Source organism: Salvia splendens, chromosome 7, assembly GCF_004379255.2.
Source record: "Salvia splendens isolate huo1 chromosome 7, SspV2, whole genome shotgun sequence".
NCBI classification, from domain to species: Eukaryota; Viridiplantae; Streptophyta; class Magnoliopsida; order Lamiales; family Lamiaceae; genus Salvia; species Salvia splendens.
The window spans coordinates 34,967,775-34,982,774 of record NC_056038.1 but is presented as its reverse complement, the minus strand read 5'-3'; the positions used below and the strand labels follow the sequence as shown (position 1 = coordinate 34,982,774).

Genomic DNA, 15,000 nt, shown 5'->3' with positions numbered 1-15,000 from the left:
CGGATATAGTGAATAGTATCGCGGATATGTTTGAGCCACAAAATCGACCTTTGAGATCATTGGTGATTTTTCGGATAATGAACTCTAGATTCGAGGATGGTTCATCCGTACATGACCATGTACGGGGAATGATGGCCTCGTTGGAAGAGTTTAAGATATTGGGAGGGTCTATTGGCCCGACTTCTCAGGTGGATATCATTCTCAACTCATTACCGGACAGCTTTCACGAGTTTAAGACGTGCATGATGTCAAAAGTCGAGTGCAACATCGTTGACCTTGTGACGGAACTGCAGAAGCGTGGGGAGTCGTTGCAACGGGTTGGTACTGTGTCATCTTCATCGGGAATCATATCAGGAAAGGGAAAGGAAAACATAGTGGAAGTGCCCGAAGACACACCGGAAGGAAGTGATGAAAGACAAGTTGTAGACCGGTTCACCGGAATCTACTATAGGAGACGGAAACGGAGGAAGACATCAAACAGCTAAGGAGCAAATTTAATTTTCAAATCGATGTGTATTCCTTTTAAGAAGGAATGTACTTTTCAATTTTTCTTAAAATAGTTTTATTTCCTACATAGCACAAACTAACACTAGTTTAACAATCAAATCAGCAACCTTTTTATAGAGGCATTTTTCCATGATATTAAAAGAATAGCATATAATTTGATTTTAAAAATATTGATCATCTACATCTTTAGAAGAAAACAGCAGTATGATTCTATTTATAAAGAATATTTTTAACCCAGAAGTTACTTCTATGATTGATAAGATAATCAAAATTTTGTAAGTCATGAATAACTTATTCTTTACAAGTTGGAATCAAATATTGGAGATCACAAATCACTCTATACAACATATTTATCTCCAATTATCCTTAAAACAATACAAAGAGTGTTACCCCCAAAAAATGAAAAGAAAACAGAAAAGAAAAAGAAGAGGCAACTTACCTTCATCATGTCATTTTCTGAAACAAAAGAGACCATCAAAATGGCAATTTGACCTAGAGCTCATTTTGTTTGCTTGGTAATGGCAATCCTGTTAAGCACACAGGTTAAATTTTTTTTAAAAAGGATCCAATGAAAATATGGAGATCTTGAGCTATAGTTACCTTTCTCTTATATGATAAACGCCCTCGAGAATTTCCGTAGCATGTTGTACCTTCGAATACTCTGGCCTTTCTTTGCTTTCCAGAAACAAGTTTGAAACCCTTACAAATGTTTCAAGCTCTTCTTGGATTTTTTTGAGCTGTTGATCTATGTGTGTCACGAAATCCTCATAAGTTGAGGATTCCCTCGGATCCCGGACGTCGTCAGCGTCATTTAACATTTTTTCACTGACAGAATCTTCGAGGCTGTTACAGCCATTTTCACTGTGGGTGGTTCTTTGATTCTCGGATGAAACTTGCATTTCCTGATCTTCTTCGAATTCCATGTTATCCGAATCCAATTGCAGGTCGTCATCTGTAATGTTTTCCTCTGTCGGTGATACAATTCGAACGGGACTAGATGGTTCGGACTCACTAACCTCAAGGTCCAGAGTCATATTCCCAATAAGTAGACTTTCCTTCATGGAGATTGCCTGAAACTTAATCTTTTTCTTTAGACCAAGCTTCAGATAGACAAATAAGAGAAAGAAAACTACCTCCATCAATCCAGAATAAACATAAAACACTAAGCTAAAAGAGACAGATTAATAATATAACGAAAAGGCTTGTCACAATTGTGGTATGATTTTCTACCGCAGTTCACATCATGCAAGATTTTGAATTTTGAATTCGAGTTAAGTGCTGCAAATAAAACTACACTGCATTCACCCTAAGTTGCAGCTACAGTTCAAAAGTTTCAATCACAACCAAGTTTGCCAGGCATGCACCACAGTACCAGTAGAACAATGTATTTCCACTAATCACCTCTTAAATGTTCGGGTTGTTGTCATTGCACAAACTGAAAAATCAGCGTTGTAATTGCAAGGATGGTTGTGCAATTTGCGACAATTAATCTTCTGAATCATAGAAAAAGCTTTTTATGACTGAAATTGGACTAGGCGCAATGAGCTTTAGCAACTCAATGCTACAGGATGCGAACAAAATTAGTTACGAGCTTCGAACAAGTTTTCATAATCAACTTTACATGCAGATTTTCTACCAATCAACTGATCAAGAATGTTGATGCTTAAATAAGGAAGTAAATAAATACTATATCCATCACTACCATGCACTTGTTTCAGACACATTTTACTTTCCAATGGAAATAAAGTTTTAGTGCCACACACACCCTACATGCAAGACGCCTAAAGAATCTATCAGAGCTATGTTACTTGGAATTACGTCTGATTCAGCCAAAATATTCAATCACGTTTCAAATTTTCTTGGTAAATGATTTCTATTCAAAAGGGATCAACAAAAGCATTTTCCACCCCTGTTTGATCCATAGGTTTCAGACTCTTATGTATTTGTTCCACTAGTGGAGTCACCCCCAAATGCAGATATGAAGCTATACCTCATTCAGTTTCACAGAAAACTGATCAAACAATTCGATACGAGTCTTCAACTTCTCCATGGCTTGCATGATTTTCTTCTTTTGAAAAAGTAACTCCCTTGCTTCATTTTCCTTTCCCGTCTGAACACTAACCGCTGCTTGCCGTCTAATCTTCTCAACTGCTTCGGATAACCGAATGAGTCTCAGCCTTGCATTACTGGCTGCAATACAAACTAACTCAGCGTTTCCACAGAGAAAGCTATACATACCAGAAAACTAATAAAACTATTCTTGACATTAAACATTCTTGTGTATTTTTCCTATCTCAAAGTTCCAATCTTGGCTAGCTAAACCCTAACCCCTGGAGTCAAGGAGTGCTAAAGCCCTAGTAATCTCAGCCATTTTATCATATATAGATTGATCCAATGGAAGGTTCCTTCACAAATTAAGGATGTTTCAACAAAAATTAAAGGAAATCCTAAGCTTGCTACAACGCCAAATCGATGCAATAGCAACCTAAATGCCCAATATATAGCCAATTTAAAAATAAACTGGAAAAGAAATGCGATTTATTAAATTAATTTAGGGGAAGAAATTGACCTTTGATCCTTGTGGTGTCTGCCTCCTTGTGAAGAGTATCGAGCTGTTGGCGGAGCTGCTCCGCCGTAAGAGACGGAGAAGCCGAATTACAGAGAGTCTTAATGCTCCGACGCGGCCGCCATTGAAGTGCCACTACTCCGCAATCCAGTATCATCTCCTTTCAACAAAGCTCAAATTATACAATTCTAAATTTTTATTTTCAATTATTCGGATAAACTTTTAATTGTCAGTTTTTTTTTCATCCAAACCAAAATGGATTGAAAAATCGAAAATTGAATCCACCTAAATTAAACTCTGAATTATTAAATTTTAAAATTTGATAGTATGATTCAATTTGAATATTAATATTTTTAAATTTTTTTTATCATTTTTTAAATCCTCACCCTTGGGCCATTATCAAAGTATATACCCTATAAAATAGGATATTTGTGTATTTACCATTTTTATAAATAATCTACATTAGTGATAGTTAATTTTCTCCATGGCCCAACCCAAATTAGCCTATTTCTCGATATATTTTGATATCCCAAATACATGAACCTTGATTTCAATATATTTTGAGAGACATTATAATAAGTTCATCCTCTATATTAGCCTTAAAAAATCATCTACGTATTATAAACTGCAATTATTATTATACCATTGTTGTTGATTAGTTGCTCACGAGTACAACTCGTTTAGCGTTAAAGGTCGGAAATTTTTCTCATGTTCATCGAGTATAACTCGTTATCAGCGTTGAAGATCGGAAATTTTTTATCATGTTCATGTCATCACGCAGTTAAACAATTTATGTTAACATGAACTCAAAAAAAATATGATCTTCAATGCTCATAACGAGTTTGTGCCAACTCATCGACAACAATAGTACACAAAATTATTCAATTTATTCGATGACGTGAACCTCGTGTTTTAACCTAAGTATATATTAGTAATTATTTTCAGATTTTAGATTAAATAGGCATTTCAGTAAAAATTAATATAGTAGCTAATATTTTACTCCCCTCGTGTAGGCTTTATTCAATTAATTCCCAAAATAGTGGTCAAAGATTATATACTCAACATTTTTATAGGAAGAAAAAGGTCTTGATTCCATATGCTTAAAGAATGCAACGAATTAAATATCGTTGAAAGGCATGCAAAATAATGGAAATCATTAGAAGATTGACCCCTATTGATGTCTCCCTTTTTAATTTGTTTTCAATTGTCAAAGAAATAATTGAAAGTAAAATAATAGTGGAAAAGATTGAAAGGAGAAGAAGAGATTAGATTCAATGCACAAATGTGTGGGGTTTTGCCCATTTATGCCTTTTATTTCAAATCAATCAAATATGTTTAGGTTGAATTCCTATATAGTGGGGCATGTATCTATCTTAAAATCTAATTTCATCACTGAAATATACTTACCCTTTTGGACCACATTTTGAAGTGGAGACTTCTCATAACACCTAGGCCTATTGATTTGATATTCACCTTACCATTTTCTATTTTTCCCTTTTTCTTGAAAAAATGGTTTGTCGATTCAAAATGAAATAGAATTTGCTTTGTTGTTTAATCAATAGATCAATCATTTCATTAAGTCCCCACGGAAAATTCCAACTTGTGATAGCAAAATAACCCTACAAAAAAAGACACACCGTTTTGTGATAATTGAATATCATGTACCTTTTTAATTATGAGCTTTTTTGCTAAAAGTATTTCTATGTGATTGATTACAATATTAATGTTGTAACACAAGAAAGTGTTTGAGGATAGTTTGTTAAACCATGAACACTGTGTAACATTAATAATATCGAAATGAGCTTTTAAATTGATTTAAATCAGTATGTGGACACATTATAATATGTTATGATGAATCAATATTGGAATGGTCCCTTGACCTTATACTAGTATAGTAATTCAATATTTCTCTAAGTGTCTTCAAAATAGTCATTTCACCTTAAGCACACACAACAATGAGCCAATATATTTCATTTATTCAAACAATATTTTGGTTAATATCCAAAACACGTTGAGAAGTGAGGAATAGAGTTGTTGAAAAGATTGTACTGGTATGTAAAAACAACCGTCGGTTTGAGAGTTGGGTCATTACATAAATAACCAAATGTGGGTTTTCATCCAAGGCTTGGTACTCCCTTAAGATAATTTGATAAACAATTTTGGATAGTCATGTTCTATATCATTTCATGGTGGAACATCTGAAAAAAAATTACATTCCAAGATTTCAAGTCTAACTAGGAGTTTGAGAAGAAACGATTCTTTGACATCTTAGAATGTAGGTGGAAGGATGGTGCTCGTACTTCCCATTCTTGCGGGTTTAGTGTTGGAGATCGCCCCCTTCACTTCACGAACCTCAAGCATTTCTTCTCACATCAATTTTAAAATTTGAATAGAACAATAATTAAAAGATAGTAAATGGTAGAGTGTCCACAATGGTGGCCCTTGAAGGCCACCAAATGTGGCCATGCCACCATTTGTGGCTCTCTTGTGGCCTTTACAATGGTAAAATGAATAAAAATAATAGGGCCACGAAATGTGGCCCTCTCCAAAAAACAAAATTAATTTATTTGCTTTTTTAATAATATTTTTTAATTTATGTCTAATAAATTTTATTAGTCTCCAAAAAACAAAAGCATCCTTCCTAGCACCCTCTTGTTTTTTCGCGAAGTAGGTTTGCTTCGGCCCAACGGGTTGTCGGATCGTCTTCACAAACACTGGCCAGCGAGGGTATATCTCATCGGCCAAATAGTACCCCATGTTGTACTGAGTGCCGTTGGCCATGAATCTAACTTGCGGACCCTCACCCCGGCTCTCGTCATTGAACAGGTGGGACGATCGTAGAACGTTGATGTCGTTGTTCGATCCAACGACCCCAAAATACGCGTGCCAGATTCGCAAGCGGTAATCAGCAATTGCTTCAAGAATCATCGTGGGATGTCGGCCTTTGAAACCAGAAGTGAATTGCCCCTTCCAAGCCACCGGGCAAATTCCTCCACTCCCAGTGCATGCAATCGATGCTCCCCAACATAACTGGAAAATGATGTACAGTCCCGTGCATATCCATCAGACGTTGGCAATCATCAGCCGATGGCTTCCGTAGATACTCCCCTTTGAAGATATCCTTAATGCCCTTGCAAAACTGCCTCAACGTCTGTAGGGCAGTCGTTTCACCCATCTGTAGGTATTCGTCGAACATGTCAGCGGGCCCGGCATATGCAACTGTCTAATTGCCATCGTACACTTCTGGTATGTCGACAAGCCGGGTCGGCCGGTGGCATCATATCGCAAGTTGAAACACCTGAACCGCTGCGCCAAACACGTCGCTATATGGACGAAGAGACGTTGCGACATTCTGAATCGCCGACGGAAAATTTCTGTCGGATAACGGGCGTTCTCGTTGAAGTAGTCTTCCATCAACCGGCGGTCAGCCCCGGCATGATCACGGTCGAAAAATTACCGATGATGAAATGGCCGAGGGACTGCCACCGCCGCCGCCGCCTCAGCCGCCGCCTCCGCCGCATCTTCCGCCTCGTCGGCTTCACGTTGCACCGCTGCAACATGGTTTTGGAACTCCAGATCTACCGCTTGTTGGAATTGTTCATCGTCGGAATCCATAGTTCCAAGGTTGAATTGAAATTGGAAGGAAAGATTGGAGGAAAATGGAAGTAAAATGGAGTTGGAAAAATGGAATGGAAGTGTAGTGTTTTATAAAATAATTTTCGAAAATTAAAAAAAAAAAAAAATTCCCGCGGCCCGCTGCAGTGGAGGGCCGCGTCTCACACGGCTCAGCCGTGGCCGCGGCTCACCCTCGGCTCTCGGCCCTGCGCCCCGGCTCTCGGCTCTCTGCAATGGGGGGCCGCGGCTCCCCCATTGTGGACACTCTTACTCATTGCAACATCATATCATTATGGAGTGTCACCCTTATGGACCCGATCTAAGCCCTATATATAGGGTGACATTTTGTGTCCAAACCCTTCCAATTTTGTTATCTCAAATTAAGGAAACACAATTGCTAGCTCTATACGGCTATACCCAATAAATACAAAACTTTGCAAAGTGTGAGAACTCTCTCTAATCCTTCCTTCCCACATCAAAGAAATAAAAGGGATTGTTCTGACGATATTGACAAATATACTAATTCATGTTAGCAATCTAGTCGAGAAGTCAAACATGTAAAAATGATTATGAATGTCAAAGCGGACACACTTAGAAAGCGTACGGTTCATAAAATATTGTAGAACTTTAGTTATAGAATGGCGAATTCAGGAAATGAAACTTGTGGGATTGTACAAAGTGAAGTACGGCCTAAGAACTCATGAACCCTTCGGGATTGGGACAAAATTGTCGCACCATGAATCAATTATCAACTCCGAGGCTGAATTTAATGGAGCTTATCGATCTTCATGGGCCGATGATAAGGTAAAATTGATTCTGCCATGAAATTAGGGGTGAGAAATTATACCGAAATACCGTAATACCGGACTTACCGTACCGGAAAAATACCGAAAATACCGATTTTTCGGTATACCGCAGTTTTCGGTACGGTATGATACCGTACCGCAGTGTTTCGGTACGGTAACGGTATCAATTTTTCTATACCGCGGTATACCGTGGATTCTATACCGCGGTATACCGAATCCACGGTATACCGTGGTATACCGGTATACCGATAGATTATTATATATATATATATATATATATATATATATTAATATTAAATATGTTGTAATATATATATTACATTTATATATATATTATATTAAAAAAATTTAATACATCAATTAATACAATAAAATTAAACATTCAAATGATAATTTATTCAAACAAATTCAAAATTAACCTGAATTATTTTTTTATCAACTCATCCTATTAAATATAATAAACACAATAGCACATAACACCGAAAGAAGATTGGAAATACGATATCGAGAATATGTTTCAACAGAGCACATTTGAAAGAATTTGTATTAACTCACACCATTTAGTATATGATTCTTTGTGTAATGTCATATTCCAAATATACAAAGTAATTAAAAATTTTATTTTATTCTTCGTCCCACTTCATAAAATGTCAATTACAAATATGTGCAGCTGAAAATGAATCAAATCATTTAATTAGTGTTTAATTCATTGTATGCTATCTTATTTTATATACTACTTAAATTGAAGGATGAATAAATAGGATACTGATCAGTCATTCTTAATTCTTAAAGAGAAATAAATGTCCAATTTAAATTACTAACTAGTGTCACGCCCGTGCGATGCACGGGTCATTTTAATTTCTTCATATTTATTTCATTTTGTGAAATAAAAGTTGTGAAATGATAAACAAAAGAATATTCGACATCCTCTTACTTTGGATTATATTTTTTCAATCACATTAACCCCACATAGACACAAGAGTGTGTTTAAATGCTACCTTTTCTTTAAAATGTCAATACGATCACATTAAAATTTCAACACATATTTGTGTTGACATTTTAATAAACTGTCTTGACATTTAAATATCAGACTTAAAATTAAAAAGCATTTTAAATCTGTGAAAATATGAATTAACCGTTGAGTTATAACTGTAGGAGCAAGTTTACGTTGCAATAATTTAATATTGCACTGGTGAGATACTTTCTAGTCGAGATTCATTTCATTGCAATATAGCGACCCTATACACTAAAAACCCAAACCTTGAAACCTAAATCCTAAACCCTTAACTTTAAAATATACTCATCATAACCAACAAATGAGCCAAATTTTGATATATGTTGAATTTTAGTATTTTCACATTAAAAAAAAATATTATTTGCTAGTATTTTAAAAATTTATTCAAATCAAAGGAAGACCGTGCCTTGTTAATATTTTTGAGAATTTGTATGCATGTTTATAATGATAGATTTAAATTAAAGTCTAGGGGGAAAAAATTGAATCTTTATTTCATCACACTTGTAAATCTATTTGGAGATTTTATTTATAAGACCAATTATTACTACTATTGGTCTAAATAGCCAAAAATAATCAATAAGTACCTTCATTTTATCATTAACCACGATTATGGGATAAAATTCTGAATATATGTAATCAAAATAATCCAAAAATATATAATAAAAGATACTTAAAGATCAACATCATCGGCAACAACAAATATAATATGATACTTGATAACATGCTAACCAAAATATAAAATTGAATAGAGTGATGGACGAATTACCGATAGCAAAAAATAATGAACAATCGAGAAACCAATTAGTAAATGAACAAATCAAGAAACCAATTATTTTTTTGTATACCGTTACCATTACCATACCGTTATTACGGTATACCGTACCGTGTTTCGGTATACCGTTTTTTAACGGTATACCGAAACACGGTACGGTATACCGTAATAACGGTATGGTAACGGTATCAAAAAATATCATACCGAATTTCCGGTATACCGGAATTTCGGTATACCGAAAATTCGGTACGGTATCGGTATTGAATTTTGTCATACCGTACTTTCCGGTACGGTATGCGGTATGGCACGATCGGTACGGTATACCGTACCGACCCACCCCTACATGAAATGAGTGGTTTTAGTCTAATCCACAATAGTAAAGTTTACCCAATATTAGCCACCGCACATTTTCCTAATGAAACAATGTCTCCTTTATATTCATTTTATTTAATGCAATTACTTAATTAGTATAACATGTGGAAGACAGATTATCGACCAATATTAATCTATATGAAAGTATTAATCAATATTTTAGTAATGATTAAGCACTAGAAAGTATGGGGGATTTGTTCAAAGGATAGGGTAGGTAAGCTACTTTGAATATAATCTGTTTGAGAAGCTCTTTTACCTAACTTGGAATATGGTATGGTCACTACTTCTCACTAATCTGTTTACACACGCTAACTAAACACATCAATCCTTGTCTAATTAACTTCATGGCATTAATTATGAGATTACTAGCTATCCAAATAACATAAATCCTAAAACTCCAAATTTTAATAATAGATTGAATATAGAATCATTTCTACTATATTACTATAATTTAAATAACACATCAGTATTGATTCAAATTTGCTATCTTAATTTATTATTTCCCTATTATTAATTCATATATTACTAGCTCTAGAAATAATTTTTAAGAAACGAAAATTATAAACTCACTTGTTAGTTGTTACACTAACTAATTGCGGACCTTAATTCCTTTAATAAACATTGGTAGTAGTAATACATAGATGAATACTTTAAGAAAATAAAAATTGTGACTTGATGATTGACTTATCCCAACAAATGTGTATGGGTGTTTAGAAATGACATATACAAAGGTAGATAGTTGGTCCCCATATATATTCATGTAACATTAAAAGGGTCAACAATATCAAGCTCTTGATGAATCGAGTAATCAAACCATGTGTTATGATCTGAGTTTATAATTATTGAAATTCCATTCATTAATATAAAAATTATACTCCCTCCTTCCCAAGGTAGATGTCACACTTGAGAGATAACACGAGATTTTAAGAGATGTTATTTTGTGTGTTAAGTGGTGAGAGAAAATATAATTTTATAATTGATGTGATAGAGAACTTTTTTCAAAAGAAGAAATATGACATCTCTTGTAGGACAAACTTAAAAAGAAGGTGTGATATCTACCTTGGGACGGAGAGAGTACATATTATTATAGTTTGTAGTGTTGTAGTAAGATCTATGCCACCCTAATCAATAATACGGCCAAAAAGGCAAAAATAGAATATAAAAACAAATTTACTAAATTATAATCTTATGAATATCTGTACATCAACATAGATAGTAAACAATTTTAAAATAAGAACTTATTAAATAGACCTCTATTTCATCTTCTCATACACACGTTTGTTTTGTCACTGTCAGTGTCAATGTTAGTAGTAATTAACTAACTAACTGCGTTGGACTAGTGTAACTTTGGCCATCAATCAAAGTTAGTTTCCACTTTCATTTTGAAATTTCAAAATAGTATGTAAAGGGACATTTACAAATACTCGTTTTAAATATAGAAAAAACATTTAAGCTTTTGAAAAAAGATTAGAACATAATTATCAAGCCAAATAGATGCTAATTAATGCTACAAAGACCGACCTAGAAAACATAACTTGTGAGGCCGGAAACAGTAAAGAAGGTGATCGACAACATCGAAAGTCAAAAGCGGTTTGACAGTTTTCGCTTGCGATGAATGTCGAACGAAGAACGAAAGTGAATCCAAATCTAGAAGGAACCTTTCCACAACAACTACAAAGGTGAATATAGTGGAATTTTCGTGCCCTCATGAGCCGAATATGGAATCGGTTGAATTATATCAATATATGCACAATTTTGAAATGTTGCACTACTATTATTGATTCGTGCAATATTTATAGCTACAAATCAAATCTCGTGTAAGTCAAAATAAATTGCATTAATTAAAATATCCTCACTTACCCTAATCGTTCACCAAATCCACCAATAATTCAAGAATCTAGTAAAAGAAATTATCCCTTAATTAATTAATTAGATACAATTAATCTTCAAAATCAAGAAGCTCTCTCTCACCAATACTCATGGCTCCGGTTTGTGGAAGAAAGAAGAAGTCATGGCGGCGCCGGGCATTAAGAAGCTATATTGATCAGGAATATCAGGCGGCGGCGGCGGCTGGTGATGGCCGGAATCAGTCAGTTGTGTGTAGAAGGCGGCAGGACTTGTTTGGCCTCTCTCATTAGTTGATGGGAATAACATGTCTTGAGGGAATGTGGGAAATGCCGGTGTAGGCCGCGGCGAGAATAAAGACGGGGCCAACATGGCGGCGGCCGCGCTTCCCCGTACCACGGCGGGGCTGTGGTGGTTGTGCTGGCCCTCATAGGTGGTGATCACCACGGAAGGGTCTTGGTACGATCTCTCTATGCGCTTCTTCACTATGCACTTCTGGCTAGTGCATCTGTAATAACTCCTGAACAAATACATGATCACTAGTCATATTTTGGTCCAAAATAATATGTTCGTCTGAACAAAAAATGAGTTGAAATTGACTAACCACTCAATACATGCATAAAAAAACATATATAAGAATGCATCCCAAAATATTAGGATATTAATTAGCAAAGAGAGTTCAAGTGGTTTAAAAACAGCCCACCACTTACTTTAAAGTGGCTACTCATTAGTCACATTGATCTATAAATTCCACATTTGTTGGGTACACAACTTATGTGAGATAACACATATTATGAGTTGAGAGAGTTGATATGGTCTATATAAACCACTCCGAGTTGGCTACCAAACATCCTCATTGGTCACGTCCATTTGGTTTATGAATCTCACATCTTAGTCTATCACTATAAGTTGGTTACTAAGCACCCTAGTTCGTCATGACTGGATCACTTTTCAGGTCATCACTCGGAGTTGTCGGGTCTCTCAATAAAAAGACTAAAATTACTGATCAGACATGAGAATACATCGACAAATACTAATTCTATTAGAAGAAAAATCACATTTAGTCTCTAAACCACATATTTATTGCTTTAGTTTACACCACAAAACAACATTAGAATCCATAACAATTCACTCTAAATCTAAGAAAATGTGCTTAGGATTATATATGATAATTGAAGTAGTGCATCAACTCAAATCCATTATTTCACTCTTAAATTACGAACATATCACGTTATGTCTAACCACATAGTGACCAAACAACTTTTTCATCAAACCAAATTACCTTGGGAAAGGGCTATTTTTGACTGCTTTCTGGCCATATTTTCTCCATCTATATCCATCTTCAAGATTATCTACCTCACTTTTAGTCATGAAGGCAAATCGAGCTTGTCTTTGCTTTTTTACTTCCTTTTCTTTTGCCTTGCTGCACACAAAGTCCAAATCTTGACAAATCAATTCATCAAACACATACACTCTACATAATGTTTTCATCAATATTTGCTATTGCAAGATCACAAATCCACCATTTGCACTAACTAGGGTTTCTTCTATTCTCCCACATCATTTTCATTACAATAAGTTTTAGTACTAAACTAAAACAGGAAATTATAATATCATTAGCTTTGAATAATCAAGTATGTATGTGTGAATACTTTGTAATTAAAGTAGGAAACTGTTAAGAATTTAAGCTATGTATGGATCTGGCATGTTATTCTTCTGCTTTGAAAATAAGCTAATTATATACTATAATAATATTAATCACCAAACCTACCATTTTTAATTTTAAAAAAAAAGTCCACACCTCAACTGTAACTAACACATGCTCAACTATTAAATCTGTCCCAAATCAATTTCCACAAAGATCAACAAAAATATATAAAAAAAATTAAACAAAAACATACACAATATTCTTAGATTTAGCATCTCCTTCTTCACAAGCTCTTGTCTCAACCTCCTTTTTACTCTTGGAAGAATCCTCCTCAACTCCAGCCTCCTGTGAAGAAATCGACGCCGACGAATTAGGCGTCAAACGAAAACTATCACCACCACCAGCTGCAGCAAGATCATTTGATCTAGTGGTATTACAAGGAGATGGTGGTGCATCAAGGGTGTTGTACCCTTGGAAATGAAATTCAGTAGGGTTTTGGTGCTGCTGCTGTGGGAGGTTGTACATAAAAGGGTTGTAGTGATCTGTGACTATGGGAAATGCAAACCCTTCTGATAACATGGTGTGATGATGATGATGATCATGGTGGAATTCAAAGAATGGATTGGAATTATTGATCTTGTTTTGGTCATTAGACATGGGATTTGAGGGAGGATTGGTGGAGGATTTTGGGGTTAAGGAAGCAGAAATTATAATGATAGTTTGGACAAAAAGACTATGGTTTCATGTGGGCTGGAGATAGAATAGCTTGTGCTTTTTGACATACTTTATTGCCTTTCTTTTTCTTCTATCATCATTTTTTTTCTAGAGAGAGAGAGAGAGACAGATGTGGATAGTGATGTTCAACACTATGAGTTTGAATATTATTGTACAATTAATGAAATTGCTAAAACAAATTTATTTTTTTGTGTTTTTGGTGAAAATTTAACATTTGTATTTATGGAGATATGAAGGTGATCTTTTTGGTAGTATATAATTTAGAAAATATAAATTAATTTATGTGGCAAAATTTCTACATGGAGATGAATTGGTTAGGCAAAGAGCAAATTGGTAAGGTGACTTTCTTGCCTTTGTTTTCGTGTATTTCATGTTTAATTATATTATTTAATATTATAAATATTAGTATTTAAAAGTGACATATTCAATAGGTCGTGTGCATGGTGAGCGTGCGCTCACATAAGTTTTCGTCTTTTTTATATCATCCATCCGAATTTAATTTAATATCTTCAATTTTATTGTAGTATGAAAAGTTCAGAATTTGGACAGAATAAATTGTTGTATATATAATATATGTATAGTCACATTAACTGTGAAATAATTGCTAGCTATAAAAAGAATTTTGTAGTACTATTCAACCTTAATCACATTTTTCTTCTTCTCTTAAATTTGTCTTTTACAGCTAAGTTTCTTTATCTTTATGCAATTTTAATCATTCATTAATTCTTTGGCCTCTTGCAATTTGGTCTTCAGTAGCATCAACTTAATAAATTAAAGACTAGTAAAATTTTCAATAATTTCAACAATATTAAAAAAAAGAAAAAGATGAAAAATGGTAGGGGATTAAGCTCATTTTATTCAATCCACCCCTTATTTAAAATAATAAAAGCACTAACAAATGTAGTTTTACCTCTATAGTCCCGAATAAAACATATTCAACAATATTTTTGGCCCATTAATTAAATTCGTTATTTTATGTGTTAATGTTTCCAGATTGTATCAATGGGCTGGCCCTGGCCCAGCCAATCCCAAACAAAATTAGATTAGTTTCTTTATATTTATTTTTATACTACTATGAAAGTTGTTGTCAAAAATAAGGGCAATAAATAGAATTTTCCA

At 34.6% G+C, this 15,000-nt stretch overlaps 2 protein-coding genes across 3 annotated transcripts; both read right to left on the bottom strand.

Annotated features, from left to right (window-relative positions):
* Positions 1-733: 733 nt before the first annotated feature.
* On the bottom strand, positions 734-3,387 carry LOC121741471. 2 transcript variants are annotated; one of them, XM_042134232.1, is made up of 4 exons: positions 3,077-3,387; positions 2,498-2,697; positions 1,108-1,607; positions 734-1,034 (listed from the first exon to the last, which is right to left on the bottom strand). In XM_042134232.1, exons 1-4 carry the CDS (start codon positions 3,228-3,230, stop codon positions 1,007-1,009), a joined length of 882 nt encoding a protein of 293 aa, XP_041990166.1. In that variant the 5' UTR covers positions 3,231-3,387; the 3' UTR covers positions 734-1,006. The 2 variants fall into 2 exon arrangements, with proteins under 2 accessions (XP_041990166.1, XP_041990167.1); XM_042134233.1 differs by having other exon boundaries at positions 1,108-1,577; positions 3,077-3,385.
* Positions 3,388-11,471: 8,084 nt separating this feature from the next.
* On the bottom strand, positions 11,472-13,919 carry LOC121741470 (WRKY transcription factor 28-like). The gene is made up of 3 exons (XM_042134231.1): positions 13,400-13,919; positions 12,781-12,921; positions 11,472-12,018 (listed from the first exon to the last, which is right to left on the bottom strand). The coding sequence occupies exons 1-3, from the start codon at positions 13,801-13,803 to the stop codon at positions 11,631-11,633; spliced, it is 933 nt and encodes a 310-aa protein (XP_041990165.1). The 5' UTR covers positions 13,804-13,919; the 3' UTR covers positions 11,472-11,630.
* Positions 13,920-15,000: the final 1,081 nt, after the last annotated feature.

Excerpts from the sequence above, each read along its gene's own strand:
- LOC121741470 (XM_042134231.1), bottom strand. The coding sequence starts at position 13,803 with ATGTCTAATGACCAAAACAAGATCAATAATTCCAATCCATTCTTTGAA. Across the intron at positions 12,922-13,399 it reads GCTAAATCTAAGAATATTGT|CAAGGCAAAAGAAAAGGAAG; the intron begins GTATGTTTTTGT and ends CTTTGTGTGCAG. Across the intron at positions 12,019-12,780 it reads AAAAATAGCCCTTTCCCAAG|GAGTTATTACAGATGCACTA; the intron begins GTAATTTGGTTT and ends GTATTTGTTCAG.
- LOC121741471 (XM_042134232.1), bottom strand. The coding sequence starts at position 3,230 with ATGATACTGGATTGCGGAGTAGTGGCACTTCAATGGCGGCCGCGTCGG. Across the intron at positions 2,698-3,076 it reads AGACACCACAAGGATCAAAG|CCAGTAATGCAAGGCTGAGA; the intron begins GTCAATTTCTTC and ends TTTGTATTGCAG. Across the intron at positions 1,035-1,107 it reads GTTTATCATATAAGAGAAAG|GATTGCCATTACCAAGCAAA; the intron begins GTAACTATAGCT and ends TGTGCTTAACAG.